Source organism: Podarcis bocagei (genome assembly GCF_964188305.1).
Source record: "Podarcis bocagei genome assembly, chromosome: 7".
Lineage (NCBI taxonomy): Eukaryota > Metazoa > Chordata > Lepidosauria > Squamata > Lacertidae > Podarcis > Podarcis bocagei.
Window position 1 is genome coordinate 41456462 of NC_138132.1, and position 20262 is coordinate 41476723.

At 43.8% G+C, this 20262-nt stretch overlaps 1 protein-coding gene across 1 annotated transcript; it reads left to right on the forward strand.

Annotated features, from left to right (window-relative positions):
• Positions 1-161: 161 nt before the first annotated feature.
• HSF4 (heat shock transcription factor 4) lies at positions 162-19433 on the forward strand. Its single transcript, XM_081200857.1, has 13 exons — positions 162-327; positions 7213-7321; positions 7988-8115; positions 8877-9001; positions 9705-9780; positions 10798-10862; positions 11789-11888; positions 13765-13889; positions 15098-15325; positions 15894-15999; positions 16282-16347; positions 17161-17267; positions 18887-19433. Exons 1-12 carry the CDS (start codon positions 205-207, stop codon positions 17218-17220), a joined length of 1311 nt encoding a protein of 436 aa, XP_081056983.1. The 5' UTR covers positions 162-204; the 3' UTR covers positions 17221-17267; positions 18887-19433.
• Positions 19434-20262: the final 829 nt, after the last annotated feature.

Below are 20262 nucleotides of genomic sequence, written 5' to 3' on the forward strand. Positions count from 1 at the left end.
TGCCTGCCCATTGTGCTGGGCTTGGGAGAGAGCCAGCAGCATTGCTGATGTGATTTTTGTGGGAGGAGGATGTTTTCTCGGCTCTGCCTGGATCGCTAAATGGTTTTGTTTCTCCCTCTGACACACGCACAGAAAGGAAAGGGAGCTTTGCTGTGGGGCAAGAGATCATGGCACTAGTGTAGTCAGAGCACCACAAAAAAAACTATGCAGGACTCATCCACTTCCTTGGCTATGGATGGCTACCCCAGTAACGTACCAGCGTTCCTCACCAAGCTGTGGACATTGGTAGAAGATCCTGAGACCAACCATCTCATCTGTTGGAGTATTGTGAGTACAACTAACGTTGGGAGCTGCTAGTTTGGTGTTTGACAAGCCCTTGTAGGGCACTGTGTGCCATGCGCAACTTACAGGGGCTTTGTTGGCCAGAAACCACACAGTGGTCTCTGAGAGTGATGTGTACAACTGGTATTTTTCAGGTACCTAACCTAACCAGTCTTATACATGTTTATTTTTATGCCGTATTGAGTTCAGTGGGGGTTACTCAAATGTAAGGTCTAGTTTGTGCATCAGACAGACTTGAGATGATGGAATTCTGGGCTACAGTGCTTCAGACTGTAGGTGGGCTGGAGTGTCAAGCTGGTTGGTTCTATGTTCCCAGCATAAGTTTCCTGAATGTAATAAGCTTAGTATATTGGGGAGAAAACTCTGCCCCTGAGGGAGAAGGCTGTGTGCTAAGCTTGATGTGCTTGTTTGTTGTCTGTGAAGAGCTTTCCCCACTGGGGAGCACTTGGAAATGCAACTCCCCACCTACAATCTGTGGGCCAGAACCCCAGCACTTCATTCTGCATGATGGTGCATCAGTTGGTTCCCTACTGGTGAGGGGGGAGAAATTCAATTTGGTTCACATTTAAAGGTGAGCTTAAACTCATTCACACTTTCCTAAACAATATGTGAACCAAGACATGGCCATCCTTCAAATTCATAATTCTCCAAATTTTGCAATGAAATTCTCCAGCCAAGCAATGTTTGCAAAAAATGGGTAAAGTGCACATAGGAATGTATATTATTAGTTAAAATAATTACACAAATAATAATTAATATACAAATATTAAGGAACATTGTTTTGCAAAAATGTGCAGACTGGGAGAAACTTGCACTGAAATGCCAATGAATTGCAAACTGATGCGAAAAACTAAATGAGAAATTAAAATTTGTCACATTTGCCCATGAAATTGTAGCTGCCTTCCCCTATAGAGTTGTTCCTGGAGCTGTTTTGATCACCTGTTTGTTTATTTCACAACTGTCTGTCCATAGCTGTCATCTTGCGTGGGAAGGCAATGGGCCTTCCCACCTTTCTCAGCCTTGTGCCTTCCAGATACCTTCTATGGCTGCCTGATAATCTGTGGTCATACTGCCAAGGAGCTCAGTGTGACATACACTGTTCTCTGCCTCCTCATTTAACCCCACAACAACTGTGTGAGCTAGGCTAGACTGAGTGGAAGTGACTGGCCCAAAGACACCCAGTGAGCTTTGTGGGAGATTTAAACCTTGGTCTCCCAGGTCCTAGTCTGAGACTTTAACTTAACCACTAAACCACCCTGGCTCACTGGAAGCTGGGGCCCAGCAATATCATGAGGACACCATGTTGGGAAAGGGGAAGCTATTTTCATTGGAGAAATGTTGGAGGGTATGCACAAAGGTTATTTTTCTATGGTGATTTTAATTCCCTTTCAGTTGCTACATTTTAGTAGCTTGTGAAGCGTTTCTTGGTGGCTCTAAAAATTAGTTTTTGCACATTACTGGCTGCTGTTTCATTTATCTTATAACCTAAAAGCACTGCTAGTTTATTCTGATTACAGGTAATGAAGTGTGTCAATGGTCATTGGCTGATATGGAGAAAATATAATGTTTGCGGGGGGGGGGGTTGTTTGTTTGTTTGTTTTTGTTTTTGCTGGAAGCAGAAATTAGTAGGATTCAACTAGTTCCACCTGACCTCTGAACATGGGATATATGTCTCGAATGCCTCTAAGTGTGGTGGTGCTCAAATCTGCAGGACTTTTCTATAAAATTACCCTCTAAATGTCTCAAACCAGACTTTAGAATCAGTAGTTAAATTTGTTGGTGAGAATTTTTAAATCATATTTTCAGTGTGAATGTTTTATCTCTGTTGGAAGTAATGATGGAAAGAAAGTGAGCCGGGGTACTTTCCTTGGTTCATTCTCTTCCCTCCTTTCAGACCACTCTTGTTTGTGAATTTAAAATAGAAAAAATCCTGCCTGCATCTTGAGCAAATTCTAACTGAGAACTGGTTCGTGGTCTGGTTTTATCATTCTCAATATGGATAACAGTATTCCATAAAAGTAAAAAAAAAATACATTAAATTTAAATTCTGAAACATTGGGTGGTGCTCAGCTAAGTAATACTTAGAGCCATTGAAACCAATGGACTTTACTTATGTAAACCCAATGATTTATGTCGGTCTGCTCCATGACTAACATAGAATGCTGTCCTTTTCCAAAACTGTACTTTTTAAGAAAAGTTTAAAATGCACTGTTTTGCTCTAGATACATATATGTGCACAAGCACACAAATATGAGTTGACAGATGTTTAATCCTACTTGGGACTGAGTTGATCTCCCTCATACTGCACTTGGACATCACAGTAAACTGTGGGTGTTTAAGAGGATCCGGCCAGCAGACTGGATGTTCTGCTCTTGCACTCACCAGTAACCTGATGTCACCAAAACACTAGGTGACTTAACTTTAAAGGAAAGAATTAGGAGTACACTTGATGTTCATTCCCAGTTCTTCTTTTTGGCCATGGCTTGAACTTTTCCATACTTGATGTCGTACATGATGATAGGCCTGGAAAATTTGGGTGGGATTTGCCCAGTGCACCATGATGATGTGGGTCTAATTAGGCCCAACATGCTGGAGGTTTCCCACTGCCTCACTAAACTATGGATTGGTAAGATGTAAATGAACCTATCATCCTCTCCAGCCTCTTCCCTGATCGCAGGAGGACTTGGAAGCATTTGCTTCTTGTCAACTGCTGTGTGTTTTGTCTGAACCAATAAACTGTGGTTAACATTAAGTAGTCCTAACTTCAAACAAGCCACCTTTGAAACTTGCTTGGTAGTCCCAGTTTTGAATCCGTACAGCATGGCAAGCCATGGTCGAAAGTTTCCCAAGTTCTCTACCTGCTTGAGGAGGAAGAGCAGGGAAGCATGTTATTCTAGGACAGAGACATGGGGTGGAAAGTTTCCACTGCAAACGTCTAAATTTTTACTGTTCTTATGATAAAAAATTACTGGTGGTAATTGACAAATGCCAATGTAATATTAATCAAGGTTGACAGTTTCAGTAAGTAATATTTTCAGGTGATTATCCATAAGAAGTGTGTAAGTATATGTTTTGTAAAAATCAGGGATTGTGGAATTAAAACACAAAATACCCTTGAGTCTACAAGCATCCTGGGGCTTTTGGAGATGGTGTTGAGAGGGCTCCGCCCCGCTTCAAGGCAGAGAGTTAAAAAACTATTTCTGTGCCTAGAAGACCCTTTACAGCCTTCACTTCAAACTTCTTCATTTTGGAGAAGCTATGCCACCTGGCCCCTGCCACACACATCTGTTGTCTCACATAACACGAGATGTTAGGCAGGTATGAACTGGGAGTTAAATCACACAAATAACCACATATGCTATGTAAGTTGCACATTATGGAGTAATGTTGATCACAAGAACTTTGCATGTAAAACACGTTTCAGGGAGCATCACATCTTGATGCTAATGAAATCAAAGAAGAGAATAAAGTTAAACCAGAACATTTTTATTTTCATTTGGTGGGTGGGGGGGGTGGGGGGGGAGAGCATGTGTTTTTGTGACCAACATAAGCCACTCAACCAACTAGGCTTTATTGTCCTAAACTCATCTGATTGTGTTCCTAATACAAATTTTCTTCTCAGTTTACCAAATGGGAAAGCAAAAGTATCAGTACAATAAAGGATTGTGAACCTATTGTCGATTTACTTGGTGAGGTCTTTAACTGAAGATTAGATGGAGAAATAGAGACATTCTGGGTCACCTTGTGTCCCATGCAGCTGGATGCTACTTGGAAAAACTGTTTTCAGATAACGAAACTGGGAAATTATTTTTACAGGGATACAGAATACCATAACTATATATGGAAATGAAAAATGGTTCTGTAAGTTGACTTTTTCATGGAATTGCCCAGTTCCACCCTTACCTGATGAGTCCCTCTGGGGTCAGTTCAGTCTCTTGCCATCCACTAAAATACGGTAGACCTCATTTTATTAAAGTTTGTTTAATGGATCATTTGATAAAATAGTGGAGGTGCATATTTCACAGAAGCTTGTGGGCTACTTGCTTTCCTTTAGCACTATAGAATTACACTTGACTGTGGCAGCCAGTAAAACCAGTTCTTTTTTCCTGGGGGTACACAGGGGTACGCAAACCCCTAAACATTTTGTGAATCGAAGTTTGGTCTCATTGAGGAGGCAGTGTTTCAATATGAGTAGGAAAATGAGAGTACCCATAAACATTTTTTAAAGAAAAAAAGAACTGTTATTTTGTCAGTACTGGGGTTACTGGGGTCTGAACAGCAGCAGTTCACTGGAGGACTTCTAACTTCCACTGCTGACTAAGGAGGTCAGGTACATTAGGAAGACCTTTGTTTAACAAAGTAATAATAGAAAATAAAAATGTGCACCTCACCCCCAAGACCATTCCATTTTTAAATATCCACCCTCCCAAAAATTCAACACCTCTTGCGGTGGTTTGACCCATTTCAGTTTTAACAGTACAAATTCTACAAATACCTTCCATATCTCCTCAGAATAATTTCTCCTGCATATTTCCTGTTTTACCTTAATAGCACATGTTAATTTATCATTAATAGCTATATCCCACACCTCTTTATACCATTCTTCCATTTTATATTCACTTTGCTACTTCCACTTCCTAACTATAACAACTCTTGCAGCCATCAGTAAAGGAAGAGCTTTTTGATGGTAAGAGCTGCTCAACAGTGGAGCGGACTCCCTCAGATTGCGGTGGACACAATTACTGCTGAATGGGTATGGGGGGGGGGCTTTCTCTGTCACCACCTTCTAGCAAGGAAGCTTGATCCCTATTTAGAATTGGAAACTAGTAGTGTGTAATGTGCCGAGATCTATAATTGGGAAGAGGAGATATATTGATATCCACACACAGGGACTGTTCATGATTCCATTTGCTCAGGCACATTCCCCAGAGAAAACCCACGGTTTAGTGCCGAGTCGGCCCAAATGGCAATCGGGTTTTCTGCGGATTGCTGTTTGTTCTGATTTAGCAGTAAATAGCGTGTTTTCCCAGGGAAACCCGTGAGGCAAACAAAAAACCACTCAGATCTGTGCTTGGGAAGCACAGCACAAGTGGAAAGCCTCTTGGACTCATGCTTTCTAGGTGCAGGATGAGCAAAGTGTGAACGAGCCCACAGTTAAGAGTAGGTGTTATATCTACATACATATATGCAGAGTATCTGTGTGTACACATTCTGGGATTTTAAATAACACACTTCACTAAGAAACAGACAAAAAGATAAAGGGACCCCTGACCATTAGGTCCAGTTGTGGCCAACTCTGGGGTTGCAGCGCTCATCTCGCTTTACTGGCCGAGGGAGCCAGTGTACAGCTTCCGGGTCATGTGGCCAGCATGACTAAGCCTCTTCTGGCGAACCAGAGCAGCGCACGGAAACACCGTTTACCTTCCTGCCAGAGCGGTACCTATTTATCTACTTGTACAGTGGTGCCTCGCAAGACGAAATTAATCCGTTCCGCGAGTGTCTTCATCTAGCGGTTTTTTCGTCTTGTGAAGCAACCCTATTAGCGGCTTGGCTTGGCTTAGCGCTATTAGCGGTTTAGCGGCTATTAAAGGCTTAGCGGCTTAGCTGCTAAAAGACTATTAGCGGCTTAGCGGCTTAGAAAAGGGGGGGGGAGCGAAAAAAAATCTCAAGACTCGCAATACATTTTTGTCTTGCAAAGCAAGCCCATAGGGAAATTCGTCCTGCGAAGCAACTCAAAAACGGAAAACCCTTTCGTCTAGCGGGTTTTCCGTCTTGCGAGGCATTCGTCTTGCGGGGCACCACTGTACTTTGACGTGCTTTCAAACTGCTAGGTGGGCAGGAGCAGGGACCGAGCAACGGGAGCTCACCGTCACAGGGATTCGCACCGCCAACACTGAACCACAGTTTATTACACACTACAATGTTTGTATTGTTGGCAGATCATAATAAAAAAAAACCAAGGGAAGCCTTGTGGTCCATAAGAAAAAAGTTCCAAAGATAAGGGATACTGTAATTTTATTAGGACAAACCAAGAAGTTACAAAAATGTGGCGACCTTTCCAGTTCTTCAAAACTTCCATCAGGCAAAATGATACACAAAGTGGGAAGGAGGGGGGTTGGATGGGGATTTTATTATTATTTGGTAGAAAAATCAGGTTGGATGTTGCAACAATGAGGTCTGCTTATGGGTTGGTGTTTCACGATGAAGACAGCAGTCTTAAGTGCCTGTCTGGTGCTGAGGTACCAAATTACACACCTGAGAAAATAAAACCTGGCTTACAAGATGGTTCATTCAGTGTGCCTGGCTGGGCTGAGTGCAGCAGGTTTCCTGGGGGGGGGGTGCTGGGCATGCTGACATCAGGTGCACCCACACCTGCACCCGGGACATGCATGGTCCTGCACAAAAATTTGTGGGGAAAGTTGTGGGGGCTGGAGTACCCACAGCCCCACACACTCGGTGCCTGTGGTTCTCTGCCAAGAGGCATTGTTTGTTAGTGACTGCGATTTTTGCATTGCATTGTCATTCAACATACAGTTTTCTCCTTTCTATACTTGCCCACTAAGCTATTGCTTAATGCATCTGACAAAGTGAGCTTGCCTCCCTCAAATGTCATGATAAAATAGCGTTACGTCTCTAAGCCGCCACAAGCCTCACTCTTAGATTTTCAAGTATCTAAATGTGAAGTAAAGCGCCAACAAACACACCTCAGAAATGACAGCCAGGATGCAAATTTCAGCCCGTCCTTTGTTTGAAAATGCTGGTTTGTTATTAATCCAGTTTCACATATTTGTAGAATCTCAGTTTAGCATTAGAGCTTTATAGTAATGAGCAGGTAGCTAACATTGTTTAACTCTTTTTTTCCCTTTAAAGAATGGTTCCAGCTTCCATGTTTTTGATCAGAGTCGGTTTGCCAAGGAGGTGCTGCCTAAGTATTTCAAACACAACAATATGGCCAGCTTTGTGCGACAACTGAACATGTGTAAGTAACATTCCCAAGATTTAGAAAGTACAGTCTTGCTTGTATGATTAAAATGAATTTTGTACTTTTAAAATGTGGTTTTAGTACGTTGCTAAACCTAAAAAGCAGAAGCACTAGAGCCAACTTAAGTATTTGGCAACCTAGTAAGTTAATGTTTGTTAGAGGCATTTAAGTTTATGATATATTCACATAGAATGGCTGCCAAGAGCTGCAAAAGAAGAAGAAAAAAGGTGCCAGGTACTCTGTACTGGTGAGCAGCATCACAAAGAGGCACTGTTTAAAGGTGAAATAAATGGGATACCAGTTTTTAAATCTCACTTCTCTTCGAAGAATTGAGATAAAAACAATAGAGACATAAATAAAAAGTTATATATCAGCAGCTAGCAAGGGTAGGCACACTGAGAATTCTCCACTGCCTCCCACCTTCTTGGGGGCTCCACACAAAGTGGGAATAGTAGAAATATTGAAGATGTAGACTTATTGCTGATCTGGGATTTTGACAGATGCTTTGTCTCTCTGTCCTCTAGAACTGGCACATTGGTTTGCAAGCACGTGTTTGCCACATTCACACTTTTGTGCAGTCATAGATGTATACCTAATGTGTAAATCAGCACCCCACCCCACCCGTCCTCCTGCTTTTCACCAGGCTTCTGTTTGTCCATTTAGATGGCTTTAGGAAAGTGGTGAACATTGAACAAGGCGGCCTTGTCAAGCCCGAACGTGATGACACTGAGTTCCAGCACCTTTATTTCCTACAAGGCCATGAACACCTCCTTGAGCACATCAAAAGGAAGGTAGGAAATGCAAGTAGCTTAATTAGGCTGTTGTGATCATGTGCTACGTACGGCCTGCTTGGGAGAGGATAGAAATTACCTTTCACCATGCAGGTGGTATATTAATAACACAAGAGTAGCCCAATACAAAAAAAAGAAAACATTCATCCCTATCAAGTCCTAGTGAAGGAGGCATTGAGTCCAATGGGACTTAGGGCAGCTGCATACACTACACAGTATTATCATTATTATATTTAATTTAGAAACCAGTTACTTGCCAAAACGGCTTCTAAGTGATTTTTCAAGTATAAAACCAATTACCAAAATATAGTCACACATAATTAAAATATGCAATAAATAATTGCATAAAAACATTAAAATCAACATCCACAATTAAAATATTCAATGAACAAACCTATTAAAACTGCAAGCATTATGTTGTTGTTGTTGTTGTTGTTTTTTCCCACCCTCTTTCCCAGCTTGAGCTCTGTAGGATTATCTAAACCTGGAAGAGATTGTGTGACATCAGGGATCGCCCCTGCCATAGTCCAGGCTCCGGACAAGGGAAGGTGTCCTCACCAGATATACATAACACTTGCCAGCAAATGTCCTTATGTTTCCCTGACATTCGCCCACTGCATTTTTAGGAGTACGCTTGCAAAAGCTCAGGAATGCACTGGATGAAGAGGGCCTTAGTTGCATTTAGCATTCCCTGGATTGTGTTTCCTACCTCACACAATTTATCCTTCTATTTCTGCTTCTTTCTTTGGTTGTTTCTTCAGGTATCCATTGTGAAAAGTGAAGAAACCAAGATGCGCCAAGAAGACCTTAGCCGATTACTGTACGAGATCCAGATCCTCCGGGGTCAGCAAGAGACAATGGAGTGTCAGGTGCAGGACATGAAGCAGTAAGTGAATGCTACCAGAAGCATCCTGGCACTGCAGGGGGTAGGACTAGATGACCCTCGGGGGTCCCTTTCAGCTCCACAGTGCTATGATTCTGTGGCATATTACCTGTACCCAGTCTGACTACTGGGAGAATTCCGTGTACATGCAGCTGGAATGTTACTTTTGGCCTCTTTGGATGAGACTTGCCTCCACAGAAGGTAAAGATACTGCAGTTACCTGAATATGGGCCCGTCTTTACTCCAGATGTCAAACTTACGATTTCTATGTCAAAGGTTAAGGGAGGCCTGACGTTCAAATAACTGTAGACTCTCTCCAGTTGAGTGCAAGAGCCCAAGGCCTGTGCCCGATCTTGGCAGGAGTTGTGGCAGTGGGTCCGAATAGACCCATAGAGAGAAGACAACAAAATTTGATGCAGCCTCATAGTTAGATTTCTATATATAAAACTCTAAAGGTGCTTTAAGGGCAACCTTCCCCTCCCTTTAGTAAGGGAAACAAAATTTACTGGCACTTATTTTTTCCAGATTGTCAGTGCAATCCTATAAATGTTATCTTAGAAAGAAGTCCCACTGAGGTCAGTTGTGCTTATTCCGTCGTAGGTTTGTTTAAGATTGCTGTCAGAATCACAAAGACCTACAAGTGCGCATTCACTGTTGATTCATTGAGAGACTGTGCCCTCAGCCTGTGGTTCTCTATTCCTTTCAGGCAGAATGAAGTTTTGTGGAGGGAAGTTGTGTGTCTCAGGCAGAATCATTCACAGCATGAGAAAGTGATCAACAAGGTAATGTTTCTGTTGATGCCAATAATGTGGTGGGGGGTATTTGCTACTTGCAGATTGGGGGGTGGTTGGCTTCACTGAAATTGGCACATGGTCAATGGTCATGGCTTTCTCAAGGAACTTCTGGGAATGTGGTTCTGTGCAGCAGATGGGATCATCTGATACAGGAGTGGGAAACTTTTTCAACCCAAAGGGCATATTTCCTCATGAGCGGCATTCCCACATGGGCAACCTCTTAGGTGCCACATGCCAACGCTGGGCAGGGATAGAGGCAAAAGTGGGTGGAGCAACAGAATGGACTCTTGCCTCTGCACAATAGGCTACATTCCAGCCATGCAAAGCCTCATGTTTACACACACACACACACACATTTCCATCTGTCCTTGCCCTCACAGCCTGAAGAAGACAAGCTTTCTGAATTTGTGCAGATGCTTCGGGACCAGGGTAGCTACATTTCATCTCAGGAATCACCCAGGTTTCTGATCCAATGTGGCACAAAGTTGGGGTGCCTTCTGTTGCCCCTGGGCAGGGTAGCATCTATCAATATGACCACCCTCCCCAAGTGTCCCTTCCTATTCCAAGTGTTGCATGTTCACTGCATTCATAGAAGAGTGCACACGTTTGATGTATGCTTACATTCATGTCGAGGAAGATGGCCGTGTCTGTCTCATCTTGCCTGCCCCTATCCTTCATTTTTGGAAACTTGAAAGTTGCCTTATATAAGAAGTTGCCTTACATCAAGTCAGATCATTGCTCAATCTAGCTCTGTGTTGTCTACACAGACTGGATGTGACTCTCCAGGACTGCAGTTTAGGGAGCTTCTCAAAGCACTACCTACAGACGTTGGGGGTTGAACCTAGATCTCCATGCAAAGCATGGATCTTCTCCATGCAAAGCAGATGCTTGCAGCCCTCCTTCCCCTGGAAGGGAGCTCCTCCTTGTGTGAGCAGAGAGGTGGACGGTGGAGTGCTGAATCACTGTGCTGACTGACAAACACCTGACCTTGATTTCCCCTGACAGCTGATTCAGTTTCTCTTCGGCCAGCTCCAGTCCAGCCCCAGCAATGCTGGAATAAAGAGAAAGCTGTAAGTACCCTCATGTGACTGCATGGACATGCACGGGCAAGAAACTAGTTGGGGGCTCACCCTTCATTTTAACCCCCCCCCCAGCTCAGCTCTAAGTGGCGTGGTAGGTCACCAGACCTGGGCACCATGGTGACAGAAAAATGAATGGGGCTGGGAACTGATGAGTCAGAGCTGCTGACAGGTCTCATTCAGTGCCCTTGGAGAACCACCCTGTCAGCTTGCTGTGACCTTTGTTTTAGTGGTATACAGGGGATTGAAAGAAGAAAATTTGAAGAGAAAGGGGAGTGGAGGCAAGGTCCCCTGGGGAAACCACAGAGAGGTTTTCCAGTAATATCATTACAGGGGGCGTGGGGGGGGAGGTGCACCTATGGGACTGCCAAACCTATTAAGTGAGCTTATTATTTGGCTGTAAACAGATGCAAAGTCTAGGGAAGGCCTGTGATGGTTTGCCATATGGACAGCCTAGGAACATTAGAGCTGCCTTGCTGGAGTAGACCAAGGGGAGGTCTAATTTAGGACTCTAGTTAAGGAGTAGCAACCCCACAGCTCTGGGCTTCGGAGCACAAGCTACTGTATTTGTGAGCGAGGGGTGGTGTGACTAGTGTTGGCAGGGGCTGATGGGAGTTGTAGTCCAAAACATCTGGAGGGCACCAGGTTGAAGAAGGCTGGTGTTGTGGAAATTGCTTTGAATGAGTGGGGAGCCTGGACTTCATGGAGCAGTTTCCATGTGTTTGTGTTTCCAAGTGCCACCTGATCAGCTGAGAAGCCTCCTAAAACCCCAAAGAAGCGCCAGCTGTTCTTTCCTCTAGCTGCCCCTGGAAAGATTCAACACTCACCCCCAGAACCAGTGAGCTTGTGATAGTGTTCTTACAAGTCACACAGCTGAGTGGCTGAGATTAAGGATTTGGGCTTCCTTCTCTCAACAGACCTCTTATGCTGGATGATGGCAACTCTGCTCCACAAATGACAAAGTTCAGGAAGCATTTGTCTTTGGATCCCATTCATGACTCGTATTTCATCCAATCGGTGAGTTTGGGATAATGTCCATCTAATTTAGTCTTCTTGCCTGCTCTTATTTATTTGCAAGGTGCTAGCGATTAATCAAACTTCTAAAAAACGTTTTAATTATTTTTAAACATACATCTGAAGCTGTCTTTTCCCTGAGTTGGATCGCTGATCTATCTTGCTCAGTATTTGTTGTGTACAGCACTGAGTGGCAGCAGGTCTCTGGGATTTCAGACGGTAGACTTCTCCAGCCCTTACTAGAGATGCCAGGGACCGAACCTGGGACTTACTGCACGCAAAACACATGCTTTGTCACACTAGGTTACCCTTTCAGTACAGATACTTGCAAACACTGTGAGTGACAGAAGGTGCCATCTAGGAAGAAGCAGACATTCTTTCACATATAGGAAACATTTCCTCTTTTTAAATGGTCCCTGCTGAAACAAGGGCCTGTGTGCTTCATCTCAAAGCAAAGGAGTCATGCTTCTGCCCCCCTCAAGATACAGTAGTTGCTTTATTCATGTTCGCATCTATGCAAATTTAATCAATTATTCAGTTAAATTTAAATTCTAATTCATTTAAATCAGATTGTTCCACTCAAGAATGCCTCCATGTTTTGCAAAAGAAACTTGTAGGCAGCACATCTCTGTTTCACCAGGCCCTTTGGCTTTTAATCATCTGTGGCCTCAGAGGGGGCATGTTTTAATCCAGTTTCTAAAAAATAGAATTGACTTTTAGATTTTTCTTTGTTTTCCGTTATCCCATTTTCAATGTATCTATCTGTTTGGTTCTTTTGTAAGTCACTTGGAGTTACTTTGTTTAAAAAAGTGAGCAATAAAGTTAACAAAATAAACTTGACTGGAAAAAACACTTGCGTGGCGAGTCCCCCCCCCCCCCAAGGAAATAAAGACACAAGACACAAGAGTTTAAGGTTAATGGGTCAAATTAGGCCACAACTTTATTGATTACAGGAATTGAGGGGTATTCACCACAGTTTAAGAAGGATATTGACAAGCTTGAACATGTGCAGAGGCATGAGACCCAGGTGATAAAGGGTCTGGAAACCAAGCCTTATGAGGAACAGGAGTTAGCTATGTTTAACATGGAGAAATGTAGAGGGAGAGGTGATATGATCGCCATCTTCAGTTATCTAAAGGACTGCCTAGTGGAGGATAGAGCGAGTTTGTTTTCTGCTGCTCCAGAGGGTAGGACCCAAACCAAAGGATTCAAATTACAAGAAAGGAGATTCTGACTCAACATTAGAGAGAACTTCCTGATGGTAAGAGCTGTTCAGTACCTTGTAAGGTAGTGAGTGGACTCTCCTCCATTGCAGATATTTAAACAGAGGTTGGTTGACCATCTCTCAGGGATTATTTAGCTTTAATTTCTGCATTGCAAGGCTAGGTGACCCTTGGCTTCCCTTCCAACTTTACAGTTCTGTGATTCTATGACTTGAAGTGGTCTCAAATTTAATATAGTCCAGCCTCCAATTGGTGAAGAAGAAGAAGAAGAGTTTGGATTTGATATCCCGCCTTTCACTCCCCTTCAGGAGTCTCAAAGTGGCTAACAATCTCCTTTCCCTTCCTCCCCCACAACAAACACTCTGTGAGGTGAGTGGGGCTGAGAGACTTCAAAGAAGTGTGACTGGCCCAAGGTCACCCAGCAGCTGCATGTGGAGGAGCGGAGAGGCGAACCCGGTTACCCAGATTACGTGACTACCGCTCTTAACCACTACACCACACTGGCCAATTGGTGCAGGTACTATATAGAGCAGCTCCCCACACATGACTTAAGTCTATAGTCTAACATTACCCAGCTGCACTGCTGACCATTACAGGGACGCTTTACTGTTGCATTGTTAAAAAATATGTCTTTCCCCCCCCATCCTTGCCTGCAGCCATCTGCAGAACCTGCTTCGTGCTTAAACAGCCCTGCTGTCCCTGGAGGGCCAATAATATCAGATGTTACTGAAGTGTCACCATCTAATGCTGTGGTCATGCAGCCTACTTCCAACAGGGAGAGGTAAGAAAAATCAAGTGTTTTGGTGAGCAACATGGATGGATGTAGGAGACAGACAGACAGACAGACAGACATAAATACAGTGGTGCCTCGCAAGACGAAATTAATCCGTTCCGCGAGTCTCTTCGTTTAGCGGTTTTTTCGTCTTGCGAAGCAACCCTATTAGCAGCTTAGCGGATTAGCGCTATTAGCAGTTTAGCGGCTATTAAAGGCGTAGCGGCTATTAAAGGCTTAGCGGCTATGCGGCTAAAAGGCTATTAGCGGCTTAGCGGCTTAGAAAAAGGGGGGAAGGGAAAAAATCGCAAGACTCGCAAGACTTTTTCGTTTTGCGAAGCAAGCCCATAGGGAAATTCGTCTTGCGAAGCGCATCGAAAAACGGAAAACCCTTTCGTCTAGCGGCTTTTTCGTCTTGCGAGGCTTTCGTCTTGCGGGGCGCCACTGTAAATAAATGCCACAGGAGACTGAATAGGCCAGGGCCAGCTTTGCCATTAGGGGCTCTTCCAGACGGGTGGTTTTTGTCTCCCCCCCCCCCACTCCCGTGTGTGTTCTGCAACATGATACTTTAGTTGAGGTTCCTTCATAGCAGGGGGTTGGACTAGATGACCCTCGGGATCCCTTCCAACTCTGCAATTCAATGATTCTATAATTCTGCGTCACTGGTGCAATAATAATGCATTAGTGGTGGATTTATGCTCAGTCGTCTGCTTATAATGCTGCTTTTGCAGGATGGACTCTTCCTATAGTGAGAATATCGAAAAAGGTTCCCCCTGCCACTTCTCCCTTTCATTCCCCTGTCCCCCATTCTCTCAATTAGTATTTCTAATATTTATTTATTTTATTGCATTTATATCCCACCTTTCTTCCAACAACCTCAGGGCAGTGTGCATGGTTCTCGTCTTCCCCATGTTATCCTTACAACAGCCCTGTGAGGTAGGCTAGTTGAGAAACAGTTATTGGTCACCCAGTGAGTTTCCTGGCTGCTTGGAAATTTTAGCCCTGGCCTCACAGGCTTAGTCCAACACTCTAACCACCATACCACACTGTATTCATGCCCACTGCTTCTCCTCTCCATTTTGCACCCTCCCCTTGATATGGGGGAAGGAACTGACTTTCATGCACGTTGGTTTCTGCTGTGTTGCCTAGTTTGGCCCTGGAGTGAGCTGAAAGGAAAAATAGCATCAGGGTGGTGCTGAAACTTGTCTTTGGTTCAGGGAAACCTGCCTCCTGCTGGTCAAGGAAGAACCCATTAGCCCTGAGCAGAAAGCCGCATCCACAGATCCTGCTGTCCCCTTGATTGGCTGTAATGTCTGCTCAGACCCTCCTGTGTTGCCTGTTGCCATGGTTCAGTCTGTGTTAGACGGCAGAGGGAGCTGCGATGTGCCACAGCCAGCAAGTTTGCAGACACTTGACAGAAGAGGCAGAAGGGCACCTCTAGACAGGTGAGGGGAGGAGCGCCACTATGTGCTCTAGCACCACACTGTTTCATTGCTTGTGGATGGAGAGTATTGCATGAAGGCTTTAGTAGTTGCAGCTATGCAGATATTTGCTTGTGCTTTAGGGGATCCTGAGGATACAACTAGCAAAACACTGATTCTTTCGGCGCTCATCACAGCAAAAAGAACTGTGGCAGAGATGGGGAGTGTGTGTCCCTCTGTATGATCTGGACTACAATTCCCATCATCCTTGAGCATTGGCTATTCCAGTTGGGGCTAATGGGAGCTTGAGTCCAACAACATCTGGAGGGCCACAGGCTCCCCATTCTTGGTCTATAACTTAACCTAATTCCAGGTTAAGCTAGGAAGTGGATCCCGGCATGAGACTCATAGGACAATCCTATAACTTTCTTCAGAAACTTGTTATGAAGATAAAATGGGGGAAGACAAAACACCATGCCCTTGCCTTTTGTTCCTTGGACAACAGATGGGGGGGAAAGAGTGTTGATCCACCTGTTATACAAATGCTTAACCTGAATCCCAGTGGGCAACTCTTCCTCTTGTGTTTTCACAGAGCAGAAATCTCTGATCCTTTAGATGGTGCTGATTTGAATCTGGAAGGCCTTCAGATCCTACTGAGAAACCAGCAGTATAATCTCGAAGCTGCCAGTCCTTTGGATGTAAGTTTTTGTCTAACCATGATAAGAGTTTTATAGTTCCATCATTCTTGTTTTTCAAAGTTGTAGAAGGCACCCTTAGAGCAGATACAAGTCTTCAAATCCATAAACTCCTCACACACATTGAACTAACTGGTTTCTGAATGGTAAATGGTAAAAGATAATAAGGGTCTTGACATACCCCCCCACCCCAATGTGGGCAGAGCAGGAATCAAATGAAGCAAAAACCTTATATCCTCCTGATGTTTTTTAGCTGTGGTTCATCTTACACCTTGTTTGTTTTAGGTTTTCAACCCCACTATATCTGCAAGTGAATGGAATTTGAATGATGTGGAGGCCAATTTGTCCTCGGTAAGACATGCATGTGCAGGATGGGAGAGGGGTGGGGGTAGCATCTGAACACCACCAAACACCTGTGGCATTGAACTGGGAGGAACTTGCAGGAGACTCTGAGATAGGGCCGGACAAAGTCCTTCCACACAATACAAACAGAAACACACAGACGTTCGCCTGGCCTTCATTCCCATGAAAAGTGGGGAGGGGGAAATTTCTAGGGCCTGGGCATAGCCAAGGGAGGGTGTGGGGAAGGGCAGTCACCCCCCCCATCAAGTTAATCAATACAAAATACCTAGCTGAGGTTCTTCCCCCCCTAACATAAAGCCTGCCCCCCAATATAAATCCTGGCTATGTCCATGTTCTAAGGTGAGTAGTGTGAATCTCTAAGTACTTTTGGGTGTGGGATATGTTTACTAGAAGGCTGGGTTGGCTTTTGCCTAGGAGCCCAAAATTTGCCTAAGGATGATGGAGAAATTTGATTTAGTTTGCATTTAAAGGTGAATCCACCAAACTTGCACAAGATTGAACAATTTGCAACCCAAACCCCAGTCATCCTTCCATAAATGCACTCCTCTGAATTTTGCAACGCTGTTCACCAGCCAAGTAATATGTACAAAAGATATTAGTGAAAATAGCATGAACATAGTAGCCACGTGCCCAGACACAGCTGCTTTGGGCCTTAGACAGCCTCTCTCTGCATTTAGTGATGATAGTTGCCTACCTAGCACAGCTATTTCCAGGACAGCAGATGTAATGTTACTGCTTGATTGGTTTCTCTGTTACAGCACCCCTCTCTTCCTGCCTTTGTATAATTGTGCATTGTTGTAGTTTGTGTTTTTGCATCAGGACACAGATGCCAATGGTGGATCTGGAGAAGAATGCAAATAAGAGGTCCTCCCGAGTGTTAAATCCCCAAATTAATGCCTCTTGCTCAGGTACTGCTCTTAGCTAACCTTCCACACAGAGAAGTGACAGTCTATCATGCAGAGGCTGATTTTGCTGGCAGAAGCATCCCTAATTAGGAGCTCTTTGCAAGCAATTCAGCAAGTTGTGACATTTCAGAGAGAATGAACTTTTGGCTTTTTCATTTGGCCTCCTGTGCTACCTTCTACCTCCTGTGCAATTTTCAGCAATGCAAGTACCATCTCCATAACTGACTGTGTTTGCACATAACACTTGCATAGCCAGGACTCCAGAAGCATTTAATCTTAGGGTGTGTTCACATAGCTCAGTGTTGTTTTATTGGTGCATTTCACAGCATTTTGCCACAGCAGTTCACATCAACCTGCCTTAGTGTCAGATTCGTTTCTGCTTGTGTGCGCACCTTGGACCCTTGCCAGGTCAGGGATGTCTTCACCCCTGCAAAAGTGTTCACCCCTTGACTGGAGTTGCATTAGAAATGGTTTGCGGAACAATATATCCAACAGTAGTCTTTTATAACAAAGTACAGGATAAATGTGCATTTTGGATAATGTTTTGTGAACATGGATTAAAAGCTCAGCACTGTGAATGCTGTGAATGCATGGTAACTGGGAATGTGAAGTAAAGGTAAAGGTAAAGGTACCCCTGCCCGTACGGGCCAGTTGTGACCGACTCTGGGGTTGCGCGCCCATCTCGCTTAAGAGGCCGGGGGCCAGCGCTGTCCGGAGACACTTCCGGGTTACGTGGCCAGCATGATGAAGCTGCTCTGGCGAGCCAGCACCAGCGCAGCACACGGAAACGCCATTTACCTTCCCGCTATAAAGCAGTACCTATTTATCTACTTGCACTTAAGAGTGCTTTCAAACTGCTAGGTGGGCAGGAGCTGGGACCGAACGACGGGAGCTCACCCCGCCGCGGGGATTCGAACCGCTGACCATACGATCGGCAAGTCCTAGGCAATGAGGTTTTACCCACAGCGCCACCCACGTCCCTGGGAATGTGAAACCAGCCCTTAATTTCCACTAATCTTGGCTTGATGTCGTATGGGAAGCAAAGATGCTGTTATAAATTCTAGTCAGTTGCAAACAAGTATTCAATGTCACTGGGGAGTTAAGAAATCAAGAATATTCATAAATGTATATTGTTCATTAAAAAAAATCAGAATGGACCTTTCCATATGAGACTTGGTGAGTTAGGTGACTTTCCGTGATTCATGGTCATGGGCGGTGTGTGTGTGTGTGTGTGTGTGTGTGTGTGACTGGCACAAGAGGGGAACATATAGTGCCTGAGGTAGGACATTGTAAAATTTTGCAGAGCTTCTAGAGGACTGTGAAACCCAGAGGTTCCACAGAAACAGGGTTGAAAAACACTGCATTAGAGTGAGTTGCTGTATGTTGTTACAGTCTAACCTGGCTTCTAAAATTCGAAGATTTAGCAATCCAATAACCTAAATAAAAACATTGGCTAGGTTGCTTGGTATCAGACACCTATCACATGGACCACTGTCTTATTCATTGTTCATCCTCTCCTCTGAGAGAGTAGATGTTATGTCACATTTTGTTTAGATCTCTGCCAATTCATGTTAACTAATACACTGGTAGAAATATTCTCTGTTTTCTATTTGTGTTCTTAGGGAGAGACGTCATTCTGGAAAGCATCTGTCTGCACTTTTGGAAGAGCAACACTATGAATGTACCAAACAGTTCATCTTTTTACACTGGGTCTAGAACAGCACCTTCCTTCTTTCCTGCTGTGGACTTTAAAATCCCCATCTCAGTTACATCCCATCGAACCTGATCTCCCGGAATGAGAATGATGAATTTTCTTTTGCTTAGCTTAAACTATTTATGCTTTCCCTCCCCCCCCGGGGGGGGGGGGACATCTAGCAGCCTGAATGTAAAGAAGTGGCAGTCAGTCACTCATAACAGATACACAAATGTGATGCAGTCATTTTTGTTTCTCTGTCAAAGGTTGTGAGTGACAGTTAGCTGTCAAAGGGATTATCTGTCTGTTTTTGAAACTCCCATCATGCTACAAATGAAGCTTTTATTTCTGAACTGCTACTGACAATCAGTGAGGAGGTGATCCCTACACACCGCTTTGGTCCTGTCCAATGCTCTGTGTCCAGTTTTTTCTCATGAGAAATCTTAGACCTCAATAAAAAGGTACGTTTCTTCCCATGTTCAGTCTGGGTCCCATGATCTCACAGGGACCATCCTGGTCATTGTCTCATCTCTCCTGTTTTATTATTGGAGCCTGAAAGGTCGTCTCTAATTTGTGCCTAATTCCCCATTCTGGTTACATCAGAATATAGTGCTATATTGACTGTTGTGCCAAACCTTGACATTATCAGGACCAGCTTGGCAAATGCCAAATCTAGCTTGGAGCCAGCTGAATGTCTTACTCGTTCACACAAAAGGACTGTGCTAAAATTAAAACTATTTGGGGAGGGTTGAATAAAAAATTGGATGTGCTGCTGAGAATTCTAATGTATATTCTTCTAGCTTGACTTTTTTCAGCATTCCCAACTATGGACATTATTAAATTTGGAATTGTTGTTTTTTTGAACATGTGAAAAAATGTTATGACTTCACAGATAATTGTTGTAGCTTTATATTTATTTATTTTAAATCCTGCAAAGTTCAATTTCTAAAAGCAAACTTTGAAAATTCGTTAGTTTTTGGATGTATAGTACGTAATTTGTTTCTTTCAATTTGCACCTGTCTTTGCAATCCTGGGTGATCCTTGGAGAGTCATTGCATGTCTTAAAATTGCAAGTGTGAGTGCAGTTTGCAGAAATCTATAGGGCCTGTGGCTACAAATGCAGCCCCGATTTCCTGCTGTTCAAAATACATTTGTGAGATCTAGCCTTGAGAACACATGGAACCTCTCCTCTCTTGAAATAACCCTTCCTTGTCATCTTACCCTGAACTTATTAACCCAAGATATCGGGGTCATTCTTGGGAATATGAACTCTTCTTACTCTCTCCTTTACCACTTGCTTGCTTG